This window comes from Arvicanthis niloticus, chromosome 24 (genome assembly GCF_011762505.2).
Source record: "Arvicanthis niloticus isolate mArvNil1 chromosome 24, mArvNil1.pat.X, whole genome shotgun sequence".
NCBI lineage: Eukaryota > Metazoa > Chordata > Mammalia > Rodentia > Muridae > Arvicanthis > Arvicanthis niloticus.
This window is the reverse complement of record NC_133432.1, coordinates 12,071,654-12,096,636: the sequence shown is the minus strand read 5'-3', so window position 1 is coordinate 12,096,636 and position 24,983 is coordinate 12,071,654. Positions and strand designations below refer to the sequence as shown.

The 24,983-nt window shown below is 45.3% G+C and overlaps 1 protein-coding gene across 7 annotated transcripts in view; it reads right to left on the bottom strand.

Annotated features, from left to right (window-relative positions):
- Hectd4 (HECT domain E3 ubiquitin protein ligase 4) overlaps positions 1-24,983 on the bottom strand; it is a 147,733-nt gene that overhangs the window by 61,325 nt on the left and 61,425 nt on the right. For 3 of the 7 annotated variants that reach the window (XM_076922679.1, XM_076922681.1, XM_076922683.1), the window contains exons 12-29: positions 22,975-23,207; positions 22,492-22,637; positions 20,091-20,161; positions 18,339-18,444; positions 17,452-17,572; positions 16,743-16,871; positions 14,245-14,369; positions 12,262-12,415; positions 11,252-11,352; positions 9,888-10,086; positions 7,653-7,799; positions 6,641-6,745; positions 5,655-5,818; positions 4,903-5,136; positions 3,113-3,305; positions 2,892-2,996; positions 1,929-2,017; positions 1,440-1,615 (exon numbers count right to left, since the gene is read on the bottom strand). In XM_076922679.1, coding sequence (XP_076778794.1) covers positions 1,440-1,615; positions 1,929-2,017; positions 2,892-2,996; positions 3,113-3,305; positions 4,903-5,136; positions 5,655-5,818; positions 6,641-6,745; positions 7,653-7,799; positions 9,888-10,086; positions 11,252-11,352; positions 12,262-12,415; positions 14,245-14,369; positions 16,743-16,871; positions 17,452-17,572; positions 18,339-18,444; positions 20,091-20,161; positions 22,492-22,637; positions 22,975-23,207 — 2,598 coding nt within the window. The remainder of the gene's footprint in view (positions 1-1,439; positions 1,616-1,928; positions 2,018-2,891; positions 2,997-3,112; positions 3,306-4,902; positions 5,137-5,654; positions 5,819-6,640; positions 6,746-7,652; positions 7,800-9,887; positions 10,087-11,251; positions 11,353-12,261; positions 12,416-14,244; positions 14,370-16,742; positions 16,872-17,451; positions 17,573-18,338; positions 18,445-20,090; positions 20,162-22,491; positions 22,638-22,974; positions 23,208-24,983) is intronic. The other 4 variants (XM_076922684.1, XM_076922685.1, XM_076922682.1 and 1 more) reach the window with 3 other exon arrangements.

Sequence of the window (24,983 nt, the reverse complement as noted above, 5' to 3'; positions counted from 1 at the left end):
AATCTGCGCCCCCATCTTGGTTAATGGGATTGAACTCATTCTCAATTGCACATTCATTAGGTAGGCAGGCGCTCAACACACTGTGCACACCCCTATGTCTTTACAGGGTCTCACTGCCCAGACTGCATTTGGTTCTGTAGATATATAAACTGGAACTTGCTACTTTTTTTTTCCCTCACTTCCAAATTTCTTAATTAAAATAAATGCAGAGTCATTTATTTTAGAGTCTGCCTTGGACCCTAGGCCTCTACAGGCACAAGCACACATGTACACCCCACAGGTGAAAAGTAAGTAAAGAAAAAAATACCCTGAAATGAAGTCAAAATTTTACGGTAAAGTCATCTCCTATCTTAAGAATAGACAGTTTAAACAAAAGTATGGTAAGAATGTCTCTCAGGTGCTACTTTCCTGTTATCCTTGAGACTCTGAGTCCCCTGCAAGGTGTCACCCGTGTTATAAAATGACTGAGGTCCATTAAAAATACACTGTTTTAATAGAATGAAGGCAGCTGTGGCCAGGGCTGCACAGAGTGAAGCATATTCGGAACTCAATGACTTCTCTGGTAGACACATGCAGACTAAAGACTGCAATGTGGCCTGGGCTTGGAGCAGTGGCTCAGAGGTTAAGAACAGCACTTGCTGTTCATCCAGAAGAGCTGAGCTTGGATCCCAGCACCCACACGGTAGCTCACAACCATTTGTAACTCCAGTTCACTGGATCCAGTGCACTCTTCTAGCCTCTGTGGGCACCAGACACAGAGACATACATTCAGGTAAAGCACTCATAAACAAAAAAAAACTGTTTAAAAAAAATTGAATAAGCTGGGCAGTGGTGGTCCCAGCACTTGGGAGGCAGAGGCAGGTGGATTTCTGAGTTCGAGACCAGCCTGGTCTACAGAGTGAGTTCCAGGACAGCCAGGGCTACACAGAGAAACAGTGTCTCGAAAAACAAAACAACAACAACAAAAAAAACCAAACCAAAACAAAAATTGAATAAACTTAAAAAAACCATGGGACCTGGGGGTTCCCAGTAATGACTCCTGGGCAGCCCTGCCAGAAGGTCCTACTCAACGCAAACCCATTTCTGAGTAAAGGAAAACAGGCTGGCACAGTATAAGCCTCACAGTGCTGAGTGCAACTACTTTTGTTATTCTGAAATACAGTTGCATACCTAACTATGGAAATCATGAACTTAAAACAGAGGCCACAGATCACACACACATGCCATTGCTCTTCTCAGATGGACCAGGGGGAACCTTTCAGTCACTCAAGGATGACACCATAGGAAATCAAGTCTTAAGAGACTAAAGAAACTTAAGAGACAAGAAGGAAAATGTTTACTTTACTACTTTGTTATTTTAGGAGAACCCAGGAGTGGATTCTTTAAAAACAGTTGATGTGTGTTTTATGAACAGAGTCAGGCCATAGCTGGGGCAGTACCAGGCGTCTCTGCTGGTGTTCCTGAGATGCTCCTGGTGAGACCCGACTGGGCTGCAATGGTGACATGCAGCAGCAGCTCTGCTCGGTTCATCAGACTCTTCACCAGTGTCTTTGTTTTGGCTAGCGGGTGGGAGGGCTTCTGAGTAAGAGAATTCACTTCTTGGAGGAACTTCTCCCTAGAGAGAGAGACTGGGGTGGGTTTAGTCATTCTCCAGCTCATCCCACACAGTCTTCTGGGACAAGGACAGAAGTAAGCAGTCTCCCAGTGAACACTGCTCACCTGCCCCTCCTCCATCCAAGATTCTCTGTTTTTGTTTCAAATGCCTGTGCTTCCTTCTGAGAGTTCAAACCAAAGCTGCTGACTTACCATTAAGCTTAACTCTTAAGTATCTGGTGAATGCACAACACTGAAAACCTAGGAGGGACTGGACCCGTGGCGTCCTGAGCACCAAGGTGAGAAGTCGGACTGGAGTGAGTGACATCACTAACCTCAGTGAGAGGACCATGTTTTCAAGATCATTTCCATCAAAGGAGACTTCCTTCATTGAACACAAAAGCTCTAGTTCTTTCATTTTGTTCTAAAGAAAGAAAAATCAAGAAAAGATGGTATGCATGACCTGCAGGAACCAAGCTCAAGGTACATTGTTAGAGAAATGGATGTGGGACCAGCCCCCACCTCTACTGTGTGCACCCTGCTGCTGGACAAATGAGCGGGGCCTCTGCGCTCACCTTCATACTGCAGATGAGGCCAGTGCCGTGGAAGTGCCTGAGAGAGCCTCTGACCTAACCTTTGACACAGTCTCAATTTGTAGCTCATGACGACCTTGAACTCACAATCTTCTTGCCCTGACCTTCTGAGTTCTGGAATTGTATACTTTTATTTGATAGTATAAACATTTAAAAAAAAAATTCCATGGTCTATTTTCTGGGAATTTCCAACTCAAACCATATTTTTACATTTTTGTTTTGGTTTTTAAGGTTTTTGTTTTGTTTTGGTTCTTAAGGTTTGAAAGCAAAATTTGATAATAATGGTAATTTCTTTTTCTTCTTTGTGTTTGTTTGTTTATTTCCTTATATACTACTGTGTGAGTGTGGGACTGTATACACCTGTGCCACAGTGCCTGTGTGGAGGTTAGAGGACAACTTCTACCATTGTTCCTGGGGGCTCAAACGCAGCTCGGTGGCAGGCACCTCATCCCACTGAGGCTTTCGCCAGCTTATTAACTTCTTTAGCCTTTGTACAATGCTATCAACCAGTTAAAAAGCAATTACTTGTATATCCTAACATATCAACCTAGCTACTTTTATTTACCCTTTTAGAGGCTGGGAGTGTCACACAGTGTACAGGTTTCAGAAAGCAACACTACTTTCTCTGCACACGCACATGTGAGCACACATGGTACCGTTGCTCTCTAAGTGGCTGCCCCATGCTGACTCGAACGCTGCGCTCACCTCATTAAAATGGTAATCATAAAAGAAAGGCATGTTATTCTCCAGCTTCCCCTGCATGGCATCCTCAGTCTCACTTTGCCACTTCTGTTCCAGCTCAGCCACACTCTAGGAGGGTGAAAACACAACATGTACACAGATGCAAGACAAAAACAGCATCTGGGTCAGCCAGTCAACACTTCCTTCATTTCCAACAGCTGGTTCATGGCTCCTTTCTCACTCACCTGCAGCTGTCTCTCCATGGCATTGAGCTTCTTAAAGGTCTCTCCCATAATTTTACACAATAAATCATATTCCTCAGCATGTTCTTCCTGATACTGGAAATTGATCAGGGACTGCAGAGCGTCAACCAAGTTCAAGTGTTTAATAACGCACGACACCACCATTTCCTCCATGACGTCAGGCTGGATCACTTCTCTGTGGTGACAATGAACACCAGTCAGGTGTGTGCTAAGCAGAACTCAGCAGCACCATATGCAACAGGCTGGAAACTGTAGGCTTCAACTCAAACATTGATTCACTGTAACCCTTGTATTACACTAGAGGAAGAGACAGTGGCACTGCAGATGCTACATCATGCTGACAACCAGCTTAGTATATCAGCTGATAAAACTGACACTGACTGACCAAGCCACACATCAAAATGAAAGACATCTCCTTTAAGTAAGATTTGTGTATTTTGAGCTGGAGTTCTATCCCAGAGGGAACTGATCTAAAGCTCTTGAGCAGATGTGGAAGCTGGGGGGCTGGCTCACTGGGTTGGATACTAAGTCTGAGCACCAGAGTGCCAGTCTGTGGCGGCCACATAAGAAACAGGTGAAGTGCACATGACTGTAGCCTCAGTGCTGGGTACAGAGACAGGAGGATACCGGCATTAGTGGAAAGCCAGTCACACCAAATGGCAAGCTTCCTTCAGTAAGAACCCATTTCAAGAGTGTGAAGCTGAGAGTGGTGGAGCAGGATACTGCACATCCCTTGCCTGGCCTCTGGGCACTCAGCCATGGGGATGTGCACTCCCACGTACACAGAATAAAAACAGCTTCAAGGGGAAGGGATTTGTAAGGATGAGACTGGGAAGAAAGGACGGAGGCAGGCTGTGAACAGGATGTAAAGTGAATTTAAAAGAAAAAATAAAACAAAACAACCCCCTCAGAGCTTCGGCAATAATTGCCGTCTAGTCCTGATTTCCAGCAGTCCTGAGAATGTGGTGTGTAGTGCACGCGGATACGGGGGTTAAACAGAGTGCAGTTTATGGAGCTGAGCGGGCTCACTGGACAATGGGGCTTGTGGCTACGTCTAAGAACCTGGGTTTGATCCCCTGGACACACATGATGGAAGGAGAACCGACTTCTGCAAGTGTGTCATGGTGTGCATATGCTCCCATCCCACAAAAAAGTAATAAAACAAAAAATGTTTTCTGTATTTGGTTACTTTAAAACTTTATCTACTCTTTAAATTTTTCTCTGAAATGGGTGATTTTGCCATGTGAAGAAAGCCTTCAGGCCATGAACAGCACAGCACACGTGTGACTCTAAGGCTCAGGTTTGTCACTTCCCTAGGAGTCACAAGTAAAGATGAGTTACTAGACTATATAGAAATGAAAAGTAGAAGCTGAGGTCAACTGCACGGTCAAACTGTCAGAAAAATCTATAACTTGCCAAGTTTTACCATGCATCAGAGTCCCACGGTAAACTTATTCCCACACACAGGCCCACCCCTAGACTTTCAGTTTCAACAACTGTGAAGTGGGGTTGCACACCAGCATTCCCAGGGGCTGTGGCTGTGACTGGAGGGCTGTGACCCACTGGCCACCTGGTGGGCTCACCTAAATATTGGCTCCTGTTCATCAAGTAAATATAAATTTTCATATAATTGAACTAATTTTTTTATGGTTCTGGGGCTCAAACCCAGAGAATTATACACAAGAGAAAAACATTCTTCTACTGAACTACACCCCAACCCCAAGTAAACATAAAGCTCAGGGTTCACTTGCATCCCCACTCTCTGAACATACTTTATACTTGGTCTAAACTGAGGTCGTGCACGTCCAGAAATTTCCCTGAGCTTTATCATGATTCCTGGAGGCAGCCTGATCCGAGGCAGGTCAAAGTAGTTCCCAACAGGAGGCACAAGGACATCCGAGGGGTAGGTGAACTCTCTGTCTTCTTCTATGGTCAGCGGCAGTGGAGAGGGACTTGGAGTAAGGGCAGGGGAGATAACACCATTGGCCTCCACCTGCCACTGGCACCTGAGGAGACAGAGAAAAAAGGCTTTCCACTCCCTTGTGACTGAGATTACTGGAAAGCTGCTTGAATGGCTGCAGCCACATGAGACACGAAAGCTCACATGATGTGTCCAGCAAACCTACAGAGGCTAAACTGAACACTGTATGGAAGAATCTTGGGAACCTACCTCCTTTCCAATGTTACTAGGAAACCCTGGGGCTTCCCAGTAGAGGTGAGAGCATCACATGGCTACTACCCCCATCCCATTCATTCACCATATGGCTACTCTCCCTTTGGGGATCCTCCAACTGTACAGTGTTTAGACTGGAGAAAGCCTTATGCAGTTCCAAGATGTTAATAAAAAGGTAGCAAGGCTGAGAAGGCAGGGGGCGCCCTTTTAATGCCATTCCTAAGACACTTAGACACCAACGAGAGGGTTGGCTAACAGCACAGTTAGCTGGGAAATGCGCTGAGTGCAGCTTTTCCACATGAAGTCTACTCCTGTTTGTGGGCAGAACTAGCTCCATGCAGACCTTGTTACCTCTGTAGAAGTTTGGATCGCAACAGGTCCTGACAAGCTTCCTCTTCTTTGGTAATTTCTGGTCCGTTGTAAAGGATTCTTAACATGGAACAAGCTAACACAGACAGACCTAAGGCCAGGTCTACCAGGAAGGGCAAGCCTCCTGAAACATCCTCTGAGGACTCCTACAAGGCAGACAGGGGCAGACCCCATGCACAAGTCAGTGGACTCTGGCAGAGCATTGCAAACTGCGCTGCACCACGCTGGACCATCCCCACCCAGTTTCCTAGAGCACCACCAAGTGCAGTTGCTATGGGAATCAAGTACAGTACCCAACATCTGGAATAGAGGGTGGCACTGGAGTAACCACAGAATGAGGTCTCAACACAGTTCTGGGGAGTGAACAGCTGGTTAGACTTCATACCAAAAAAATCAAGAATTACGTGCAGGAAGCTAGGCTGCTTGCTGTCAGCTATGTCTAGTCAATGCAGAGCTTTATTCCATCAACAGCTGGACTCAAGATACCTGTGTGCCTCCTGTGTGGCAGCCATTTTGATTGATAAACAGAGGGCAGAGACCCCTGCCTGCCTCACAGGGTGCACATGCTAGCCCACAGCTCTGCCCAGAGGTTCTATGGTGGGTCAAGCTCAGGCAACCTCCAAGTCTACAGTATAACCCAAGGGGAGTTCAACTCCTAACCCAAAATCTGCATGCTTATGTCAACTGAGTGTCCCAGCTGCCTCTGCTCTGTCCTGCATTCCAGAGTCAGGTCGCATCCAGGCCTCAGAGTCCTGGCCGCAGAGGCTCCTGTGCTGCTGGACTGATTTTAGGGTCCAGCTCTTCTCATTCCATAAAGTGACCCCTCGCTCCTGCTAGGCCCCTACTTGTTGAGGAAGAGACACGTCGAAGAGTGGCTCATAGTCTGCCTGGTTTCCAAGGCAAATATGGCCTATGTCAGCGAGGCACAGGAGAGTTCCCTCCACCCACAGCAGAGGTAGGGTCAGTACCTGAGCTCGGACTGTGCAGGCAAAGCCCCACATAGCTTTGTCAGGAGTGTTGTGTTCACGGCCACTTCTCATTTCAAAGGAAAAGGTGACTGTATCGCCTTCAACCTTAAGATTTAAGGGGGAGGGAGAGAAATGAACTTTAAAAAAGGTCAAACAATTTCTCAAAGAGCGATATATTTTAGAGATTGACTGATTTATTTATTTTTATTTTATTTTTTGAGATAAAAATCTTAATCTGATTTCATGCTCCTCCTGTCCCTGCTTCTAGAGTAGTAGATCACAGGGTATACAATCAAATCTCTGCCTTACAGATTTACTTTGTTGTGTTTGTTTTTGAGATAGGGTCTCTATGCGGCCCTTGGCTGTCTGAGAACTCACAGAGATCCACCTGCACTCTCATCTGTTCTCTCTCTTCATCTCTCCCCAACCCCACCTGTGTCAATCAAGATGCAAAGAGCAGCAGATCCGGATTTAGCTCAGCCAGACATCCCAGGCAGACTACTGTCACTGGCCAATTAAAGTAGGTACACTGTATGTGTAACATACAGGCTCAGAAAATACACAGAGCACATTTGGGGTTAGCAGGCTTCTGATCCCTGTTTGTGCTCTGGGTACACAATCATGAGTAGCTCAAAAGTCCAGAATATAAAGCATGATTCCTCCCAGTCATGTCAGTTTGAGACCTGATCGTTATTTTTTATTCAAAGGCCAAATTCATTTAAAAACATTAACTCCAAACTTTTAAACTGCACTGTTCTATGGTCAATGTCCAGAAAAGGACAACCAGTGGCCACAAAGAACCCTGTGGATGAATTCAAGCTCTAGCGTGGACAGGGTCTGATCCTATGGGCAAAAGGAGGGTAATTCTAAACACTAGTGGGGAGGTGGTAGCCGTAGCAACGTGGCCCTAACTAACTCAAATGCTTTCTGGGGTTACACTTAGTCCTCAGGCCGACAAAGAACCTACAGTCACCTTTCTTTTCTAGACAGATGTTGTGACTTGATGCCATACCTTCACCAAGTCCTTGGGCCAGCCAGTCCCTAAGACACTCCGGCTGCCGTACCCCAGAGTGTTGCCTCCGTACTCAGCGACCTTCCTACTGTTGGTGTTAGGCCCCGCGTAGGTCACCAACTTCAAAACAGAAAATAGACCGTTAGACTGTAAAAGAAAAACAAACACAACAGCTACAAATAAAGAGGCTGCAAAAACATTTGTAAAATAATGCATGTATAGCCAGACACTGATATCACTCATTCTACCGTAACTGATAGATCCTCATATCTAAAGTCTAGTTGATAAAAGTCTGGAGGCAATTTATAGGTATTTATAAGGCAGTAAAAGAAAAATGACTGAAACTATACAGAGGCATATTTCTCATATTTTCAAATCTCAGTTGGCACTGGGACATGAAGGTTTAACTAATCACACTGGTGACTGTGTGTATATATTTCTCAGACAGCTATTTTCATCCTAGTTATCAGAACTCATTAACAATAGGTGCAGTTTGGCCCCTTAAGTCCTCCCCCAAATTAATGAAGTGAGCAAATACAGGCAGGTTCTAATACCTAATACAAAATAAAAGCACCAAAATAAATAAATAAATAAATAAGGATTTAAAAATGCAACAAAGTGAAAACAAGCCACACATTCTTAATATATTGCTTAATGGCATAAAGAAATGAAACAAACATAGGTCAGGAAGGCGGCTGCTTGTAGGGACAGTTTTCACCTGCCAATACTATTCCATCACCCAGTTATATCTAACTGGCTGATTTGTTTCTTATTAAAGTTGTGTTTGCATGGTACATGTACATGGGGGCATTGTGTGCCACAGGACAACTTTGTCAATTAGTTGTCTCTTCCTGCTTTTTGTGGGCTTTGGGGGCATGTGAAGCTCTTAGGTGTGTGCTTCAGGAGCCTTACCCACTGAGCCATCTGGACCTCCCTCACTGGCTGCTTCTGTCATAGAAGAGAGTGGCAGCTCACTTGGCATTCAAGTCTGTCCAGAGGAAACAGCGCTCTGGCTTCTGTCACTGGCAAGCCCGCCCGAGGGTACAGTACATTGACGCACCTGGCAGCTAAGCCAGGATATGAAAGCTAAATCTTCAACTCTGGATGCTTGTCAGCTCGTGAGGGCTTTCCCTTTGGACCTCTTGCTCTACCAGCCAGGGACCATGGGGAAAGTAAATATACTTTTGTCTATGTGGGAAGCCTCCTTGTGCATCATAATTGTAATGTGTGTGGCAGGCACAACTTAGTACATACCAGAAGAGGCAAATTATCACTTTTTAAAGAAAAAGCAAAACAATACCAACTAAAGGGGTAACGTCTGCTCGCACATGAGGTACTGCAGACACTGTGCCTGAACGGAGGAGGCAAGGGGAGCCAGAACCAGGCTCCAGGAAGCATCTTAGCTGCAGGCTAAGATGAGTTTTCAGGACACGTTTTCAACACCTCCATACAGGTGTTGTAGGAACTTGACTCTCCTAAAATCCAACAGTGAGTGAAATCTGACATCTGGTTGTGTGTCGCACCATCTCAAGGCAGGTGTGGCTAAGTTACCTTTAACCTAAAAGCCTCCCTTGATGAGATTAAGACATTCGTCTTTACTCTGTTCACAACGGGCAGAGATGACATGTGGCTAACCAGCAGCGGAAGACAGCGTGTGCAGCACTAGGCTGTGTGTTTGTTCGTCAGCCTTTCCTCATGACTCCAATTCAACAGCAACAGAAGAAAATCCTGCCTTTTCTGAACGATCATTAAGCCACCAGTTGGAAACTGCTCTTCCTCAAAATCTATGTAGGTGCCTGAGATAATGGCAAAGAAGAAAAAGCAAGCCAGACTCAGGCATATCTGAACCCTTCTAAAAGCCACCTTCTTCCACAGGACACACGAGAAGCCTCCAGAAGAGGGCAGTGAGACCTTTCCAGGTCAAAAGCCATCACACCTACACGACTCTCAAGAGGGAAGGCAGAAGGCAGCAGAGCCACAGGACGTCCTCTGTCCAAGGTTTAACTAAGTTCATGGACACTTAGAGAGACACTTAAGGTCTACACACCTAAGCACGGCTGTCAGACACAGAGGTGAGGCTCTTCAACTTCCTCAATCAACACCCTCCAAAGCACTATCTAAGGGGACTCACCTCAGAGGGCCCCAGGGCAGAAATTAGCAAGAAATGGCGACCAATGCAAAGGAAAATAAGAAGCAGCTAAGCCGAGGCAGCAATGACAACTGGCTCCTGCTTACTTTGTCATAGTCGTACTGTGATGAGCATCTGGTGTCAAATCGTAGATACAGGCAGCGAGCTCCTGGGATATGAACAGTCTCTTTAAACTTATAGTTATCTCTGACAGGGTGTACTGTTTCCACGGTCTTCCCAGCAGCCCACGGGGCAGGGATCTTTAAGCCAGTGAGAAAGCCTGGCTCTTCCTTTTCTTCTAGCATTCTAAAACCAGAGACAGAGAAGGCAGTGCAGCTTAAGAAGGACAACAAAAACAAAACAAATGTGAAATGCAGACCACGTTAAGAGACTATTCTTCAATTCCCCACACTGCACAGCATGGCAACACTCTACTATGTAAGCACTGAGTAGCAGTGGAAAGTATCTGAAAATGCCCTACGTTCACAGTTCTTGTTTTCCTGTTGGTAGGCATTGCATCACTTCTCACGCACGAGGGTAGAGCACTTCCTACTCCTTCATGGGATGCCCAACAGCAGCCAGGAGAAGGCCTCACTAACATCCATCACAAGTTACTAGGGCGGGATTCCAGACTGGGCTGCTTTCCCCAACCCCAAGGTCTCGGAGTCCAAGAGTCTCCAGTTCTTTCCAGTGCAGTCTCACTCAGGAGAGTTGACTGTGAGACCCCCTTCTCTATTCTCACTGAGCTTGCAAGAAAGAATTCCAGAGCCTGAGGCTATAGAACACAAACTTAAAGTCTGGACGTGGCTGCATGAGGTCATTTCCTTTGCTTCAGCTCTGCTACAGAGCTGACCTGATGCCAGCGACTCACTGTTAAGTAAAAAGATAGGCCCAGCACTGGGGAGGCACACACTGGAGGCTCAGGATTCAAGGACAGCCTGAGCTACCCAGTGAGCTTGGACACAGGGCAGCTTCTGCCCTGTAGTTCCAGCTTCAGGAGAGGCTGGAGCGAGAGAATCACTTGATCCCCTACCTCCTTAAAAACAAGAAAGCCAGGCTGGGTGTGGTAGTGTACACCGTCAAACCCAGCACTCAGAAGGCAGAGGCAGGCAGACCTGTGTGCACAGACTCTACCTATGCAGACTACACACAGTGAGAGCCTGTCTGAAAACAAAACAACAACTCACAGCTCCAACAGGAACCACCAAACACACACCCAACAGAACAAAGTTAGTCTACCCAACACACTCTTTCTTGCATGCTCACTATAATAAGAGTTTCAAGACAATTTTGAGCAGGCTCCTTCACTTAAAGGGGAATGCAGTCTAACTTGTCCCTATAAATTTAAAATAATCTTGTAGCTGGCTATGAAATTCTGGCCCTGAAGTATTTTCTTCTACAGTTAGCTATCCTGAGTTAAAAGTTGCTGTCGTAAAAGGAATACAAGGCTCTCGCCGCATGCACACGTTACCTCTCATCAGGGAAAAGCCTGCACTTCTGGTCTGAGGGGCCACACGGGGAACAGCTCACCTCGGCAAACACTGGACACTGGGTTTTAAGCAGCAAGGCCGTCTAAAACATAAACCATCTGTGTGTCTTTTTTTGTTTGGTTGGTATTTTTTTTTGTTTTAACTCTTGAGATTTTTTTTTAATTGATTATTTATTTACATTTCAAATGTTGTCCCCCTTCCCGGTATCCCCTCCACAAACCCCTCAACTCTTCCCCCCTTTTGCCTCTAAGGGGGTGCTCCCCCACCGACCCCCTCCTGTCTCACCCTTTCTAGCATCTCCCTGCACTGGGGCATCAAGCCTCCACAGGACCAAGGGCCTCCTCTCCCACTGAGGCCAGATAAGGCCATCCTCTGCTATATATGTGGATGAAGCCATGGACCCATCCATACTCTGCCAGCACCTGACCAATACAGATGCAGATACTCACAGGCAACCATCAGACTGAGCCTGGGGACCCCAATGCAAGAGTTAGGGGAAGGACTGAAGGGGCTGAAGGGGATTGCAACTCCATAGGAAGAACAATATCAACTAACCGGACTTCCCCCGCGCTCCCCCCCCCAACCCCCAGAACTCCCAGGGACTAAATCATCTGTTTGTCTTACCCAGGTAGCTCCTGACATGAACTTGTAAGTCACACTGCACTCTCACAGTCTGTGCTGCCAACCTTCTCTCAAAATACCCACAAGTGAGGGCCCCTCCCCGGCCCCTCCTGTACTTTATTCTCAGCTGGCAAGACACTGGATGTCAGTCTGACAGCAGCACTCTCTCACAGTGGTCAGCCATCAACACTTGCCAGACCACAGCCACTCATTAAGTCATACAAACAACTAAAAGCTAGTCCCTGAACACACGACTTTGAATTTTAGGCTTGAAAGTTTTCTTGGTTCTTGTAAAGAATTGCTGTGTTTATAGTGCCCCCCACCCCCTGGCAGTGAGCTGAGAGCTGGTCAGTGGCGTATAGGACCCCACCTGGCTGGTGTATAGCACCAGTTGCACAAGCTGAGGCATCAGGGCGTCGGCCATGGTCAGAGTCTGTAGATTGGGGTGCATCAGGGAGGTCAGCAACACCGGGAGAAGGTGACCGAGCATAGTGGCCTTGGTAACTTGCTCCAAGCCTTTTAACCTAAAAGTTCAGGAAAGCACACATTCTAAGCAAATTCCTGCATGAAGAACAACCATCACATCCTTTGCCTGGCCCATTCTCTTAAACATTCTATCTTTAAACTAGTCGATTCTATCCAGACCCCACCACAGAAGGAGAAGAGGAGGAGAAGGCTTTTTAGTCCAGAGTGTGCATCTCCAGGCCCCTCTCAGCCCTTCAAAACAGGACCTGAAGTACTAGGACTTCTCTAAGTGGTCAGTGCCCTTCCTGGGCCCTGGACTCTGGGCTGCTGCTCTGTCCTGTGCTGAGTCTGAAAGGAGGGTGAAGGGCTACAAAGTGGACGTGCCAGCTCCTCCTCTGAAACCTCCCCTCCTGAGGAGAAACTGAGCTCACGTGCATCACAGACGCAGGCAGCTTTGTTTAAATAATTTCTATGGTGGTAAAATAGGCCTAACGTATAATTTATTACCCTAGTCACTTTGAAGCACACATTTCAGGATTAGAATAACGGACAGCCATTATTACTGTCCATCTCTCTAACTCCACTTATCCTGGAAAACCCAGATTCTACACCTGTTTGGTAATAACTCCCCTCCTCTGGCCTCAGCAATTGCCATTCAACTTTCTTTGTGTATGAATCTGACTACTGAATAGTCATATTTTAAATCAGTCTTTAAAATCACTCTCTTAATATTGCATTTCTCTGCTACGAGAATTGTGAGTTCTCCAACGTTACTGAGGATGTTGGTATTGGAAGGAAAACTGGGGACCCCATTTCAGCGTCTTCCATTACACTCCACCTATTCCCATGCGCTGGCAGTAGAGAACAAACATCTTCATAAGTCTTGGTGCGATGTCTCCCTGGGTTATAGTGTTCTAAGCCCAATTCCCATCTCCCATTTACTAACGGGCAACAACCAAGACACAGGACAGACACACTGAAGCAAAGACAGCAGCAGGTTCGCATGAAGTCAATATATCTCAATGTCCAAATTATAGAAATCCAGTATGTAACACCTTGATTGTTTGTTTATTTTATGTGAAGAGGGTGTTGGATCCCATTACAGATGGTTGTGAGCCACCATGTGGTTGCTGGGAATTGAACTCATGACTTCTGGAAGAGCAGTCAGTGCTCTTAACTCCTGGGCCAGCTCTCCAGCCCGCATGTAACACCTTGAAAAGCAAGCATGGCAGAGGAAGGGCTGCAACTGTGGAAGAGGATCCCTCTCTACAGTCCCCTGCGTCTGCAGAGTCACCGTGAGTCGGTGCTGAGGTGCCGTGTCAGCGCCATCTTCTGTGCAGATGATCAGCTGTGCCACTAAGTCACTTTCTTGCCAAAGGAACTTGGCACAGCACTAAGGCAAATGCCTGAAAGGCAAATCTGAGCTGGGAGTCATGGTACACACCTTTAATCTCAGGACACAGGAGGCAGAGGCAAGTGGATCTCTGTGAGTTCAAGCCTGGTCTATAAAATGAGTCCCAGGACAGCTAGGGATATGTAGAGAGACCCTGTCTCGAAAATAAATGAACAAGTGAATAAAATAAGAGACAGAGGGAAAGGAAGGGAACAAGCAAAAAAGGAAGGAAAAAATCAAAAGAAAAGCAAAGAAAGGAAAAAGGAAAGGAAGGAAGCAAGGCCACTTTGAACATGATGACCATGCTGGAGCCAGGCTGCCCAGCAGAACCTTGCTAACTTAGGTCTCATCTGAAGGCACAGTAAAGAGGACACTGTCCTTGGCTCTGCAGCACTATCTCAGGCCCTTCTTGCAAACATGCTGTCATTAGATGATCACCTAGGTCCATTCTAAGAGTGTCATTTGCTAAGCCGCACTGGCAACCCCTGTGCTCACCTCTGCTCTCGGTCAGGTATGTCACTGTTTATGAGGGCAGTGGTGACCTGCTGCAGCACTTCCAGTACCTCATCACATCCAGTCAGGATCTGGGTGGCAAGAGCCAAAATACTGGTCTTTAACTCCTAGACAGAAGAGACCATGAGATTAGTTTCCTGCCCTATGATGAGTGATGCACACTCACATAACAACATGACATGACGTTTATTTAACGACACATTTCCAGATGAAATGATGCGGCCAGCAGAAACTCAGTGCCGTGAGCTCCTCTTGGTGGCAGGTAGGAATTTGATTTGGGAGGCCAAAGTCTGGAGTGCAGCTAGAAATACGCAGTATTTCACAGGGAAGGCACTGTGTGTCTGGCAGCAAGGCCTAGCTCCTGTCCTATCCGGCACAAGAGCACTCCTGGAGGCCCAGACGCTCGCTGCCCAGGTGGAGGACTGCCTTGGGAGGTTTGAGCACAGCTAAAGAGAAAACACAACAGTAAAAAGCACATGGACAGGCAGTGAGTAAGATGAGACGAACCACAGCATGCTCAAACCGGACAAGTGGCCTTGTCCTAGCGTCTTAGCCCAGCACATTTAGAATGCACCAAATTACGAAGCCCAGCTAAGCAGCAGCAGCTCTGGGCTACTGAACAGGAAAGAATGGCATAGACTTTCTGGGACTGCAAGCAAGGCAACAGCCCTCACCTGTTCCGTTCATAGCTATTTTCTGATTTTAAAAAATACACACTAGTAAACTATCTGTACATAGCATCTCTGGGTCTTGTTTTTCTTGGAAATGCTAGGCCACCTAGCCCATTCTGCCAAGAGTCTTTCTATGTCTGTGTATAATTTTTTTCTTTTTCTTTTTTTTAATTTCATTTTTTGTTTGTTTTTAGTTAGTTAGTTAATTTGTTTGTTTTTTCGAGACAAAGTTTCTCTGAGTAGTCCTGGCTGTCTAGGAACTCATTCTGTAGACCAGGCTGGCCTTGAACTCACAGAAACATGTTTTAGAAAACTCAGACCAAACAAGTGACACACGCAGGACTAGCAGTTACCACCATGGCCATGACCTCCGGCGTGGGATTTTCAGAGTGGTCAAGTCAGAGAGAGAGTCATACCAATTTCTCTAATTTTCCACAAACAATGATTACTTTTCCTTCTGTTTTGTTTGATCCAGGTCTTGCTTATCCCAGACTGACTGTGACCTCACCGTGCACCTACCGGATGGTGAACTCTAGCTCCAATGCTCCACTTCTGCCCCCTACAGGCAGGCGCATGCGACTACACCAGCTCCCCTTCTGCCTCTCTCCCAAGGGCTGGAATTGCAGGCGTCTCTGCAACTACACCAGGCTTTTCATATTTTCATTGAAAAATTGTATTTTGGGTTCTTGTTTTGTTTTACATAAGGGTCTCACTATGTAGTCTTGGTGGGTTTAGAACTCACTATGTAGAACAACCTGGCCTCAAATTCCAAGACATCTACCTGCCTTTGTCTCTTGAAAGCTAAGATTAAATTCATGTACCACCATGCACAGCTCAAATTTACTTTTTAAAAATTTATGTATATATACTTGATCCTACACAAATTTATGTGTAAAAGTGTGCAGAGGTACCTATGGATTCCAGAAGAGGGATCAGAACCACTGGAACTGGAGTTAGGAAAGGCTGTGAGCTGCCATGTGGTGCTAGGAACTGAACCCAGGTCATGGAGAGCACAGCTTGACTGTGGAGGTTAAAAGAGACCATCGAGAGCTGCTCTCTCATTCCACATGGGTCTCAGGAACACAGCTCAGTCCCCATGCTTAGCAGCAAGCACCGGCTGAGCCATCTCACCAGCTCTCACATTGTGGTTCTGGCTGGTCTAGAACATACTATGTAGCCCAGGCTAACCTTTCATTTTCCACAATCCTGCTGGCTCAGCCTCTCAAGTCCTGGAATTATGGATATATGCCACTAGCTCTCAAAGATGAAATTGTCAACAATAATGCAAATGGGGTCCCTAACATCTGTCAGAATTACAACAACCACTGCTATCAAAAACATTTGTGTAATGCCATATTATCATATGCAAACAAATGACTGAGTCTACACAGATGCTAACTTTTTAAAAATAGTAACAGAAAATTAAATTAACCATATAACTATGGTTCATACAAAGATCATTATTCATACAAAGATCAAATTTATCTAAATAAAAAAATAATAAAATCATCCAAATATTGGAAGTGGTTAGAATGCAATGCTCTCAGATTGACTTTAAGCTGTGATGAGATGACTTGTGAGCGCCAAACTTGTAAGTCTTGCAGAACAGAAAGAAACAAAGGCACAGAGACCACCAGAGAGCACATGATAACACAACATAAGAGTCACAAACATGTAACCACCGGGCGATGACAAAGCAATGAGCAGCCTCACACTTCTCACAGAATTAAACAACAGTGTGAACGTCCTAATGAACAGTGACTGAGCAGCTGTGGAGAAAGCGTCGCTGAAATAAAGCTTGGTGTTTACCTGTACCTTCAATGTCTCTCCCTGCAAGGAGCTGTCACTGTCCTCATTCTCATCAGGCTTAATCAAAATAGTGTTACTGAGAAGGTGATTCTGAACTGCCATCAGATAGCGCAGGCAGGAGGATGCAGCCTTTAACACAAATAAGGACATTAAGTGACCTCCCTGTGACTGAAAGGGCTCGCATACCCCTCACATTTTTAAGAGATATCCACAAGAGAAACAAAAGAGGAAGGACACATGAGAGCACACGGTTTCTTGGGGACATGGACGCACGACTCTGAGTGAAAGCTCTGATGCGCTTACTGGTCTTCCTGCCTTCCACATGTGGTCCCCACTGGCTTCTCTGAGACTGGCTCAGTTTCCATCCCTCAGCACCCTCCCTGTGTCTCACTCACATTTCTACAGAAGACTCCACCCCAACCCTTCAGGAACCTCTTGGTTTCCATTAGCCTCTGAAATATACTGTTTAAAAACCAGTAAATTAAAAGAGAAAATTCTCACAACAAAAAAAAACAAAATTCCATATTCAAACAATCAGGCATCTGACACTGGAGCCCAACCTCAGGAAGAAGTGTCTCTGTCTGCCTTTTCTCCCTTTTTTGGGAAAGCTCCCCAGAGGACTTGCCCACATGTACATTTCCAGGGTAAGCTCAGTCATCCACAGACTCCCGCGAGGAGACAGCACTGCCTCAGTAAAGTCCTCACTTACAGGCACCGTTGAAAGGAGTTTCTGGAAATCATCCTTGGAGACTGTTTGGCACTTGGTGATTAGGATACAGGACTCTCGCACCACAATCTTCAGGATGTAGTGTAAGAGTTCATCACTGAGTCTTTAAAACATGAAAGCACACACAGTACACTTGGTATGAGACAAGCAGGAAGCTAATTCAGTCAGTAAGTCATCAAACTAACCAGACACACCACAAACCAAAATAGTGCCCTACCTAATTCAAGTATTTTAGAAGTAAATACTAACAGAAAAACAAAGGCATCCCCTAGTAACTAGCATGCAGCCTCCTTCACAGAGAGCAAGCCAGCTGCCTATAAGATTTCCCTCAGCATTACCTCTGCTAGGGACATTGCCAGGCCGGAAGCACTTCATGCTCATCACAATGAAACAGGTTACCTCAGCTCTTAGGACAGCTGCAGGGATTAACACATTTCAGTAGGCCCAGAATTTAGATTCAACATGCTGGTCACCTTATTAGCTATAGCAGGAAACTAATGATCAAACACATTTAGATGTAAGTTATCACTTAGAAAAAAGGCTAGTTGTGACCAACATAGTAGATGTGCTGTGGTCTCCGTAGGTGTGGGTGTTTGGTGGGGTTGCTTGGAGAGGTATCAGTGGGTGCAGCCTCTCTAGAGGAAGAGTGTCCCTGGGTGCAGGCTCTGAGAATGTAAAGCTTTGTAGCACTTCTAGTTCACACTGCTTCCTATGCCTGCCATCCCACCTGCTGCTTGCCTCCTCACAGGGAGGAGGATACATCCTTATCCTTCTGAAACTGCAAAGCCAAACCAATGCTTTCTTCTGCCATTGCTCCTGGTGGTGGTGTCTGGACACAGCCACAGAGAGAACTAACAAACAGGCCTCACCTGTAGTGGTCGTCCTCGTCACTGCCGAATCGGTTGTTCTGAAGCTGCTCGGCTAGGTTGGTGAGGATCACATCTCGAAGCTGGGAGAGCCCACTGTTTCTCTCTCCTGATACAGGACAAAAAGCCATGAGTGACCCTGGCAACAGCACTTAGAAAAGCCATCTATCTAATTGGGCTATATTTCTAGCATCTAGGATGCTGGGGCAGAAGGGCTGCTACAAGTTCAAAGTCAACTTGGAACAATATCTTAACAAACTGTACCTCCTGCTCAAAGAAAACTGATGTTATTTTTAAAAAGGTTCCAAAAAGGTAAATGGAGGACAGCCTAGGAGCACAGCCTAGGAGCACGGAGTTTAGATTCATGCAAACAGCAGCGGAACAGCACCACATCCAGGGCTCAGCTTTAGCCAGGACATCAGCTTTAAGCCTGACTTTTCCTCCTGGTGTATCATAAAGTGGTGTGGTTTGTTCCTTCCTTAGACTAGTGCTGCTGTTAAGCACTGAGTGTTCCTACCATGTCTTCTGTTGCTGTTGTTCAGTCTAAATTAAAACATATGTTCAAATATATAAAAAACAAGCAAACAAACAAACACCCTAGGTTAGAAATCACCATGAAACTGTTTTTGGTTGGTTGGTTCTCTTTTGTTGGAGACAGAGTCTGGAACATCCCAGGATGACCTGACCTTTCTATAAGCTGAGGATGACACGGAGTTCCTTGTCATTCTGCTGCTGCCTCCTGAGTGCTGAAGTTATAGGCATGTGCCACCATGCTAGAATAAGAAGTTGGTTCTTTTTGAATGTGAGAAACATCTATACTCCAGACTCTAGAGTCAGAACATAGGAAGAGGGATAAAGCTTAAAAATGCTCACATCGCTCACAGCTTCTGCTTCCAGCTTGCAGTGCGGCCAGCCGCTATGAACAAGCATTGTTGCTGTTGTTTGTTTTGAGAAACAGGAAGAAGCAAGGAACTCTGGCCCGGAAACCAAACACTGTCTCCATGAACTACAGCAACAGTTTTTTATTTTTAACATTTATTTTATGTGTGTTTTGCCTAGATGTATATATGTGCACTGTGTACATGCCTGGTGCCAGCAAAGGTCAGAAGAGGGCATCAGACCCCCTGAGCTGGCATTATAGATGTCTATGAGCCACCATGAGGGTGCAGGGAACCAAACCAAAGTCCCCTGAAGAAACAGACAGTGTTCTTAATTACTGAGCCATCCCTCTATCTCCAAATACACATTTTTTTTTCAAGTATGCTGACTAAGAGGAAGAAAATGAGAACCCTTGTAACAGCCCAGCAATATCCTTAAGAACATGAAAGAAATGTATATTCGGCTACTCAGAAGGCTGGAGGAGAACTCAAACTTCAAAGCTAGCATGCAAAATTTAGCAATACTCCTCTCTCTCAGGAGAGATGGCTCAGTGATTGCCAGCACCCACATGGAGTCTTAACAACATGTATAACACCAACTTCAGGGGATCTCACAACTTCTTCTGGCATTCCATGGGGACCGCAGGTGTGTGGTACCCAGACACACATGCAGATAAAACAACCAGGATACAGATTATAAATAAATAAATTGTTTTCCAAGTTAAAAAAAAAATGAGGCTTTGGAATATAATCAGTGGCAGAGTAAATGTACATTCAAAGCCCTAGGTTCAATTCTTAGTAATACACATGCAGACACACACACACACACACACACACACACACAGAGTTGTTCAAAGATAATTCTAAAAATTCTCACCTTCTGTCAAGACCAATTTAAGTAAGTTATTGATTTCTGTTTCACCTGGGTATAAAATATTTAAGCCAGAGCTGAAATGACAGGAAAGTCAACAAGTTAAAAAAAATTCTAGAAAATACAAACTCTAGCTATTTAAATTTTTGTTAAAGATGCCAGTCTGGCCAGATGTGGTGGTATGCACCTGGAACAGCAGCTCTTGGGAGACTCACCTCAGGTTCAAGGCCAGCCTGGGTGATACACAGAAAGATGCTGACCTTTACTCTCCCCATCCCAGAAGAAGCTGGGGCCTAAATTCGCCAACATAATTTACTTCAATTACTTCTCTGATAGAAGAAATCTTTCTAATCTTTTGCCAGTGAATTGACAAAATGATAATGTATGTCAGACTCCATGAAGAACCAGTAAAAGAGAATTTAAAAGCTATGAAAAGTCAATATTGACAAGCCAGTTATATATGCAGATTGTGCCACACATCATGTGGCAAAAAGAATTCCTGACCTCAGCTTTTCAAGAAACCTGGAAGAACAGGGTGGAAATTTTCATCAGAGATTTCTTTTTTTTTTTTTTTTTTTTTTTTGTTTTCTGAGCTGTGGCATACAATCAAGTGAGCAGATTTAGTACACAACCTGAAGGTGTCCTATGTCTCATGAACTTAAAAAGCCATCACAAAGACAATGCAATTCTATCCCATCTCCAGGAGTTTCTGCCTGGTACCACATTTGACTTATTGCTTTAATGTTCAACAGGGAGTAGTTCATAACATAACATATCGTGAAAAGAAACAGTGAAGGAAAACAAACAAAACCCCAAATCCTGCCCTCTGTATTCAATCCTGCCTGAGGACCCCTTCGAGCCAATCATCCCAGTCTCCAGTGGCCTCTACACCACATGGGGTCATATGACAGTTCTACTTCTATGAAAATGGGTGGAAATAAAATAAATAAATCAAAAAACAATACTGAGGCCATGTGAGATACATAATGCACTTGAGGCCAGCTTGGTATCTGTAGTGGTGGATGTAGGGAGGGCCACACAGTGGGATTCTGTCTCAAAAATTAATTTATTAATTAACAATAATTAATATCTGAGCATGAGGGCAAATGCCTATAATTCCAGAAACTCAAGGACTGAGATATGAGGCTCTTAAGCTTCAAGCCAGTCTGGCTGTATCCAAAGACCCAGACTCAAAAGACAAAAAACAAACAAAAGCAAAAAACAAAAAAGAAGAAAATGCTCCCCCACAAAGCCATAAACAAAACAACACACCTTTCACTAGACCATAGTCTCTAAGCTCACCAGTGAGGAGGCTGAGAGGACAGACCATTGAATCAAATGCTTTCTCTGAAAGAACAGGACCTGAGTTCTCTCTCCAGAAGCCATTGGAAAAGCTGGATACAGAGGCAGTGCCCCTGAGCCCAGTAGTGGCAGGTGGAGCCTAGAGGGCTCCGAGGGCTGGCTGGCCAGCTAACCTAGCCAACTGGCTCCATGGAGACCTTGTCTCAAAAGATAAGACAGGAAGTCAACACTGATCTCTGGCAAAGACACACATTCAAAAATATGTTTTCTACTGAATCTATAAGTCTTTGGGTTTTATTGTTTTAGACAGTCTTACTGTATAGCTCTGGCTGGTTTGGAACTCACTTATGTAGGCCATGGCCTTGAATTCACAGAGATTGGCCTGCTTTTGCTTCAAAGTGCTGGAATTAAAGGTGTGTGCTGCTATGCCCATCTCAACTAGATTAAAAAAAAAATTACTAATATAATTTGTGTGTATATGCACACATGCGATGTGATTGCAGGTATGTTCATGCCATAGTGTATGTCTGGAGGTCAAAGGACAACCCTCAGCAGTTGATTCTCTCCTTCTGCAGTGGGTTCTGGGGATTAAACTCAAGTCATCATGCTTGGGTGGTAAGCAATTTATCCTACTGAGCTGTCTCAGCAACCATACAAGATTCTGAGTAGGCTGACAAGAACTAGCACAACTAAGCACTATCCTACATCAACCTAAGAGTCACTAAGCACCTGAGGAGACAGAAGTCACAGCCAATGTGAATGGCAAAGCAAACTCTAGACACGAGGGCTGCTCACATCAAAGCATGCTCCAAAACGCCCAAACACACTCACACTTGACCCATCCAACTGCTTGTAACTGTACATTTACAACCCTTGCAAGAGCTTCCCTTGGCAGGTGGTGGTGATACATGCCTTTCATCCAAGTACTCAGGATGCTGAGGCAATCAGATCTCTAAAATTCGTGTAGGCCACCTTTGATACTGGGGAAAATGCTTTTCTATTGGTGAGGTCCAGATTCCAGATGGGCTGAGCTATGTAGGCTTCAACCTGCAGAGAGGGTCGCGTGCACTGCAGGGAACACTAAGAAAACCCATTTGCTGTTTACCTGATGGCAAGACAGACCTCCTTCTGAATTTCAGAACAGATTTGATCTTTTGGTGCCATCAACAACTGCCAAAGAAGCAATCCTGACCGCCGAATGATGTCTCGGTTCCTTTCAGTTTGTGGGCTGAAGAAAAATTTAAACACCACCTACAGAAACATAACGGGCAGAGCTAAGTGTGCTCACCCCACCAGGGGTAAAAACAGCCTCTAAAAGCAAGCACATGTGGTTTACGAAAAGATAAGCAGGTACGTTTTCAACTCCACTCTCTTCTACTGCACAACAGTACACAGTAAATGCCTTACAGACACCGACAGTGACGAGCTAGAGAACATCACCCACTCGCTACCCATGTGCCACGCAAACAATGGAGGGCGGCCCTAGTTAGAGGACGGCAAGAAGGCAAGGTGCAAAGCAGTTGCTGAAGGTGCTTCTGGGAAAAGGTGGCTCCTGCCTGCCATCTTGCTCACATATGCTGACATGTACCTGAAAGACAACGAGGATGCAGCGTACGATGCAGGTGTCACCATTAACCATGGCCTTCTCCATGATGTCACAGATGCTGCTCAGATGGCGTGCCTCAATTGGGTGTTGCTTGCCCAGGACACTTGTGATGGGAAGGTTGGGGTTTGTAGCTAGAAGGTTGAGCTGGTGAATGCACATGGCACCAACATGGTGCAGTAACTGGTTTATGACTTCATTCGTGCTAATGGCCTCTTCTGGAAGATGTAAAGGAAGCGTGGTGAGGAAAGCTATGACAGGCAACTCTCCAGGGTACAAAAGCTATGTACAAAAGCTATGTACACACAACAACAGAGTCCTGGTGCCCAAAGATGCCAGTGCTGTTCCAAACCCTTCCTGCCAGAGTGTGGAACATAAATATGTAAGGACTGTGTTTTCTAGAACACAGGAAGTTATCACTTACTGAACTGGTTATATCCTTAACAATGGGATAAAGTCTGACATGCATGCTTATAATTTTAGCCCTATTTTATAGGACAGTAAGCAGAGAGTGAGAGAGGTTAAGTCACACAGCTGCAAATGGGAGAGCTCAGATTGGATTCAGTCCAGTTCAGCCCATGCTGGTCACCTGTCTACAAGATGTAGAGCCAACCTCAAGCTGCCCAACGGAAGAAGCCCTGTCCACAAGTACTCCTCCCATAGCACCCCTATTTCTACCCCATTTGGACAGATGTGTATCAATTATAGATTAGCAAGTATTTCCTCATACAATCACTTCATGGCTCATGGACGGTGTCAGGCATTCAGAGGATGGAGGTAGAGAATACAGGAAAATGAAAAGTCAGACCGCTTAGGGACTTGAAGAAACAGTTCAATGGTCACATCCTGGTCTGGGGGAAACTCAGCTGTTAAAGCACTTGCTTCCAACCAACAGCTCTGGCTCCAACCTCCAGCACATGAAATAAAATACAACTAAAAAAGAAAGTCCTTCCCACTTTATGAGGTCAAAGCAAGCCAATCATTTTTACAAGTTCACAAAAATATGAAAATGAGAAATGAAAGCAGAAAAATCAGTACTAACTCTACAGATACTAAAGTAATTGTGGAGGCTGGCAATTGGTTCAGCAGGTAAAGCTCCCCAGAACCACCATGGTGGAGAGGATACACACATAGATGCACCCAGATAGTAAATAATAATGCATTCATTACTGAGGCGAGTAATACATGCTCACTCTCTGTGGGGTGGACTTATGCCACTCTCTTAGCATAATGAGGACCCTTCCTAGCCAACCTGCAGAAATAGGACAGTGAGAAGGCTGGTGAGGTGAAGCCACTGCGGGAAGCAGGCTGTCAGTGTCAGCATCCCGCCTACCTGTCAGGCTGATACGAGTCCTAGGATATAATGTGAGTGAAAGGCACATGACCTCTGTGCTCTTCTCTCAGGTTATAACAAGTTTAGACACAGTCTCCTAAGACCCAGGCTAGCCCCAGACTCACTAAGTAGCCAGACCCATCGCTCCTGATATTCCTGCTTTCCTCTGCTAGATACTTACCACACTTAGTTACAGTGCTTTTGGTTTTAATAATTTCTTGAGGTTGGGGGTGTGGTAGAGTGTTTGTCTAGCTGCATGAAATATAACATAACCTGGGTGTATGACCCAACACTGGCAGGTGGAAGCAGGAGATCAGCAGCTGAAGACCATCCTTGGCTACATATTGAATTTGATTTCAGCCTGGAATACATGAGACTCTGTCTCAATTTTTAATTGTTTATTTCTTTATTAGTTTCATCGTGTTGTAGTCATACTTTTCTTCAAAATCTCCAAGATATTTTCAGTTAGTTTTTAACTATTTATAATGCTGCTCTAAAGCTGTCATCTACAAGCCCAGCATCTGAGTGTCTCCAGTGTGTAGCTGGCCTTCAACAACAGCGGATTTCTTCTTAAGTTCCAAGAAGGAGGCTGCAGACATGCTCTGTTGCTGGTCTCTGCTCCCACCTGCTGCTGCTCCTCTGGTCTATCATACTTGGGTCT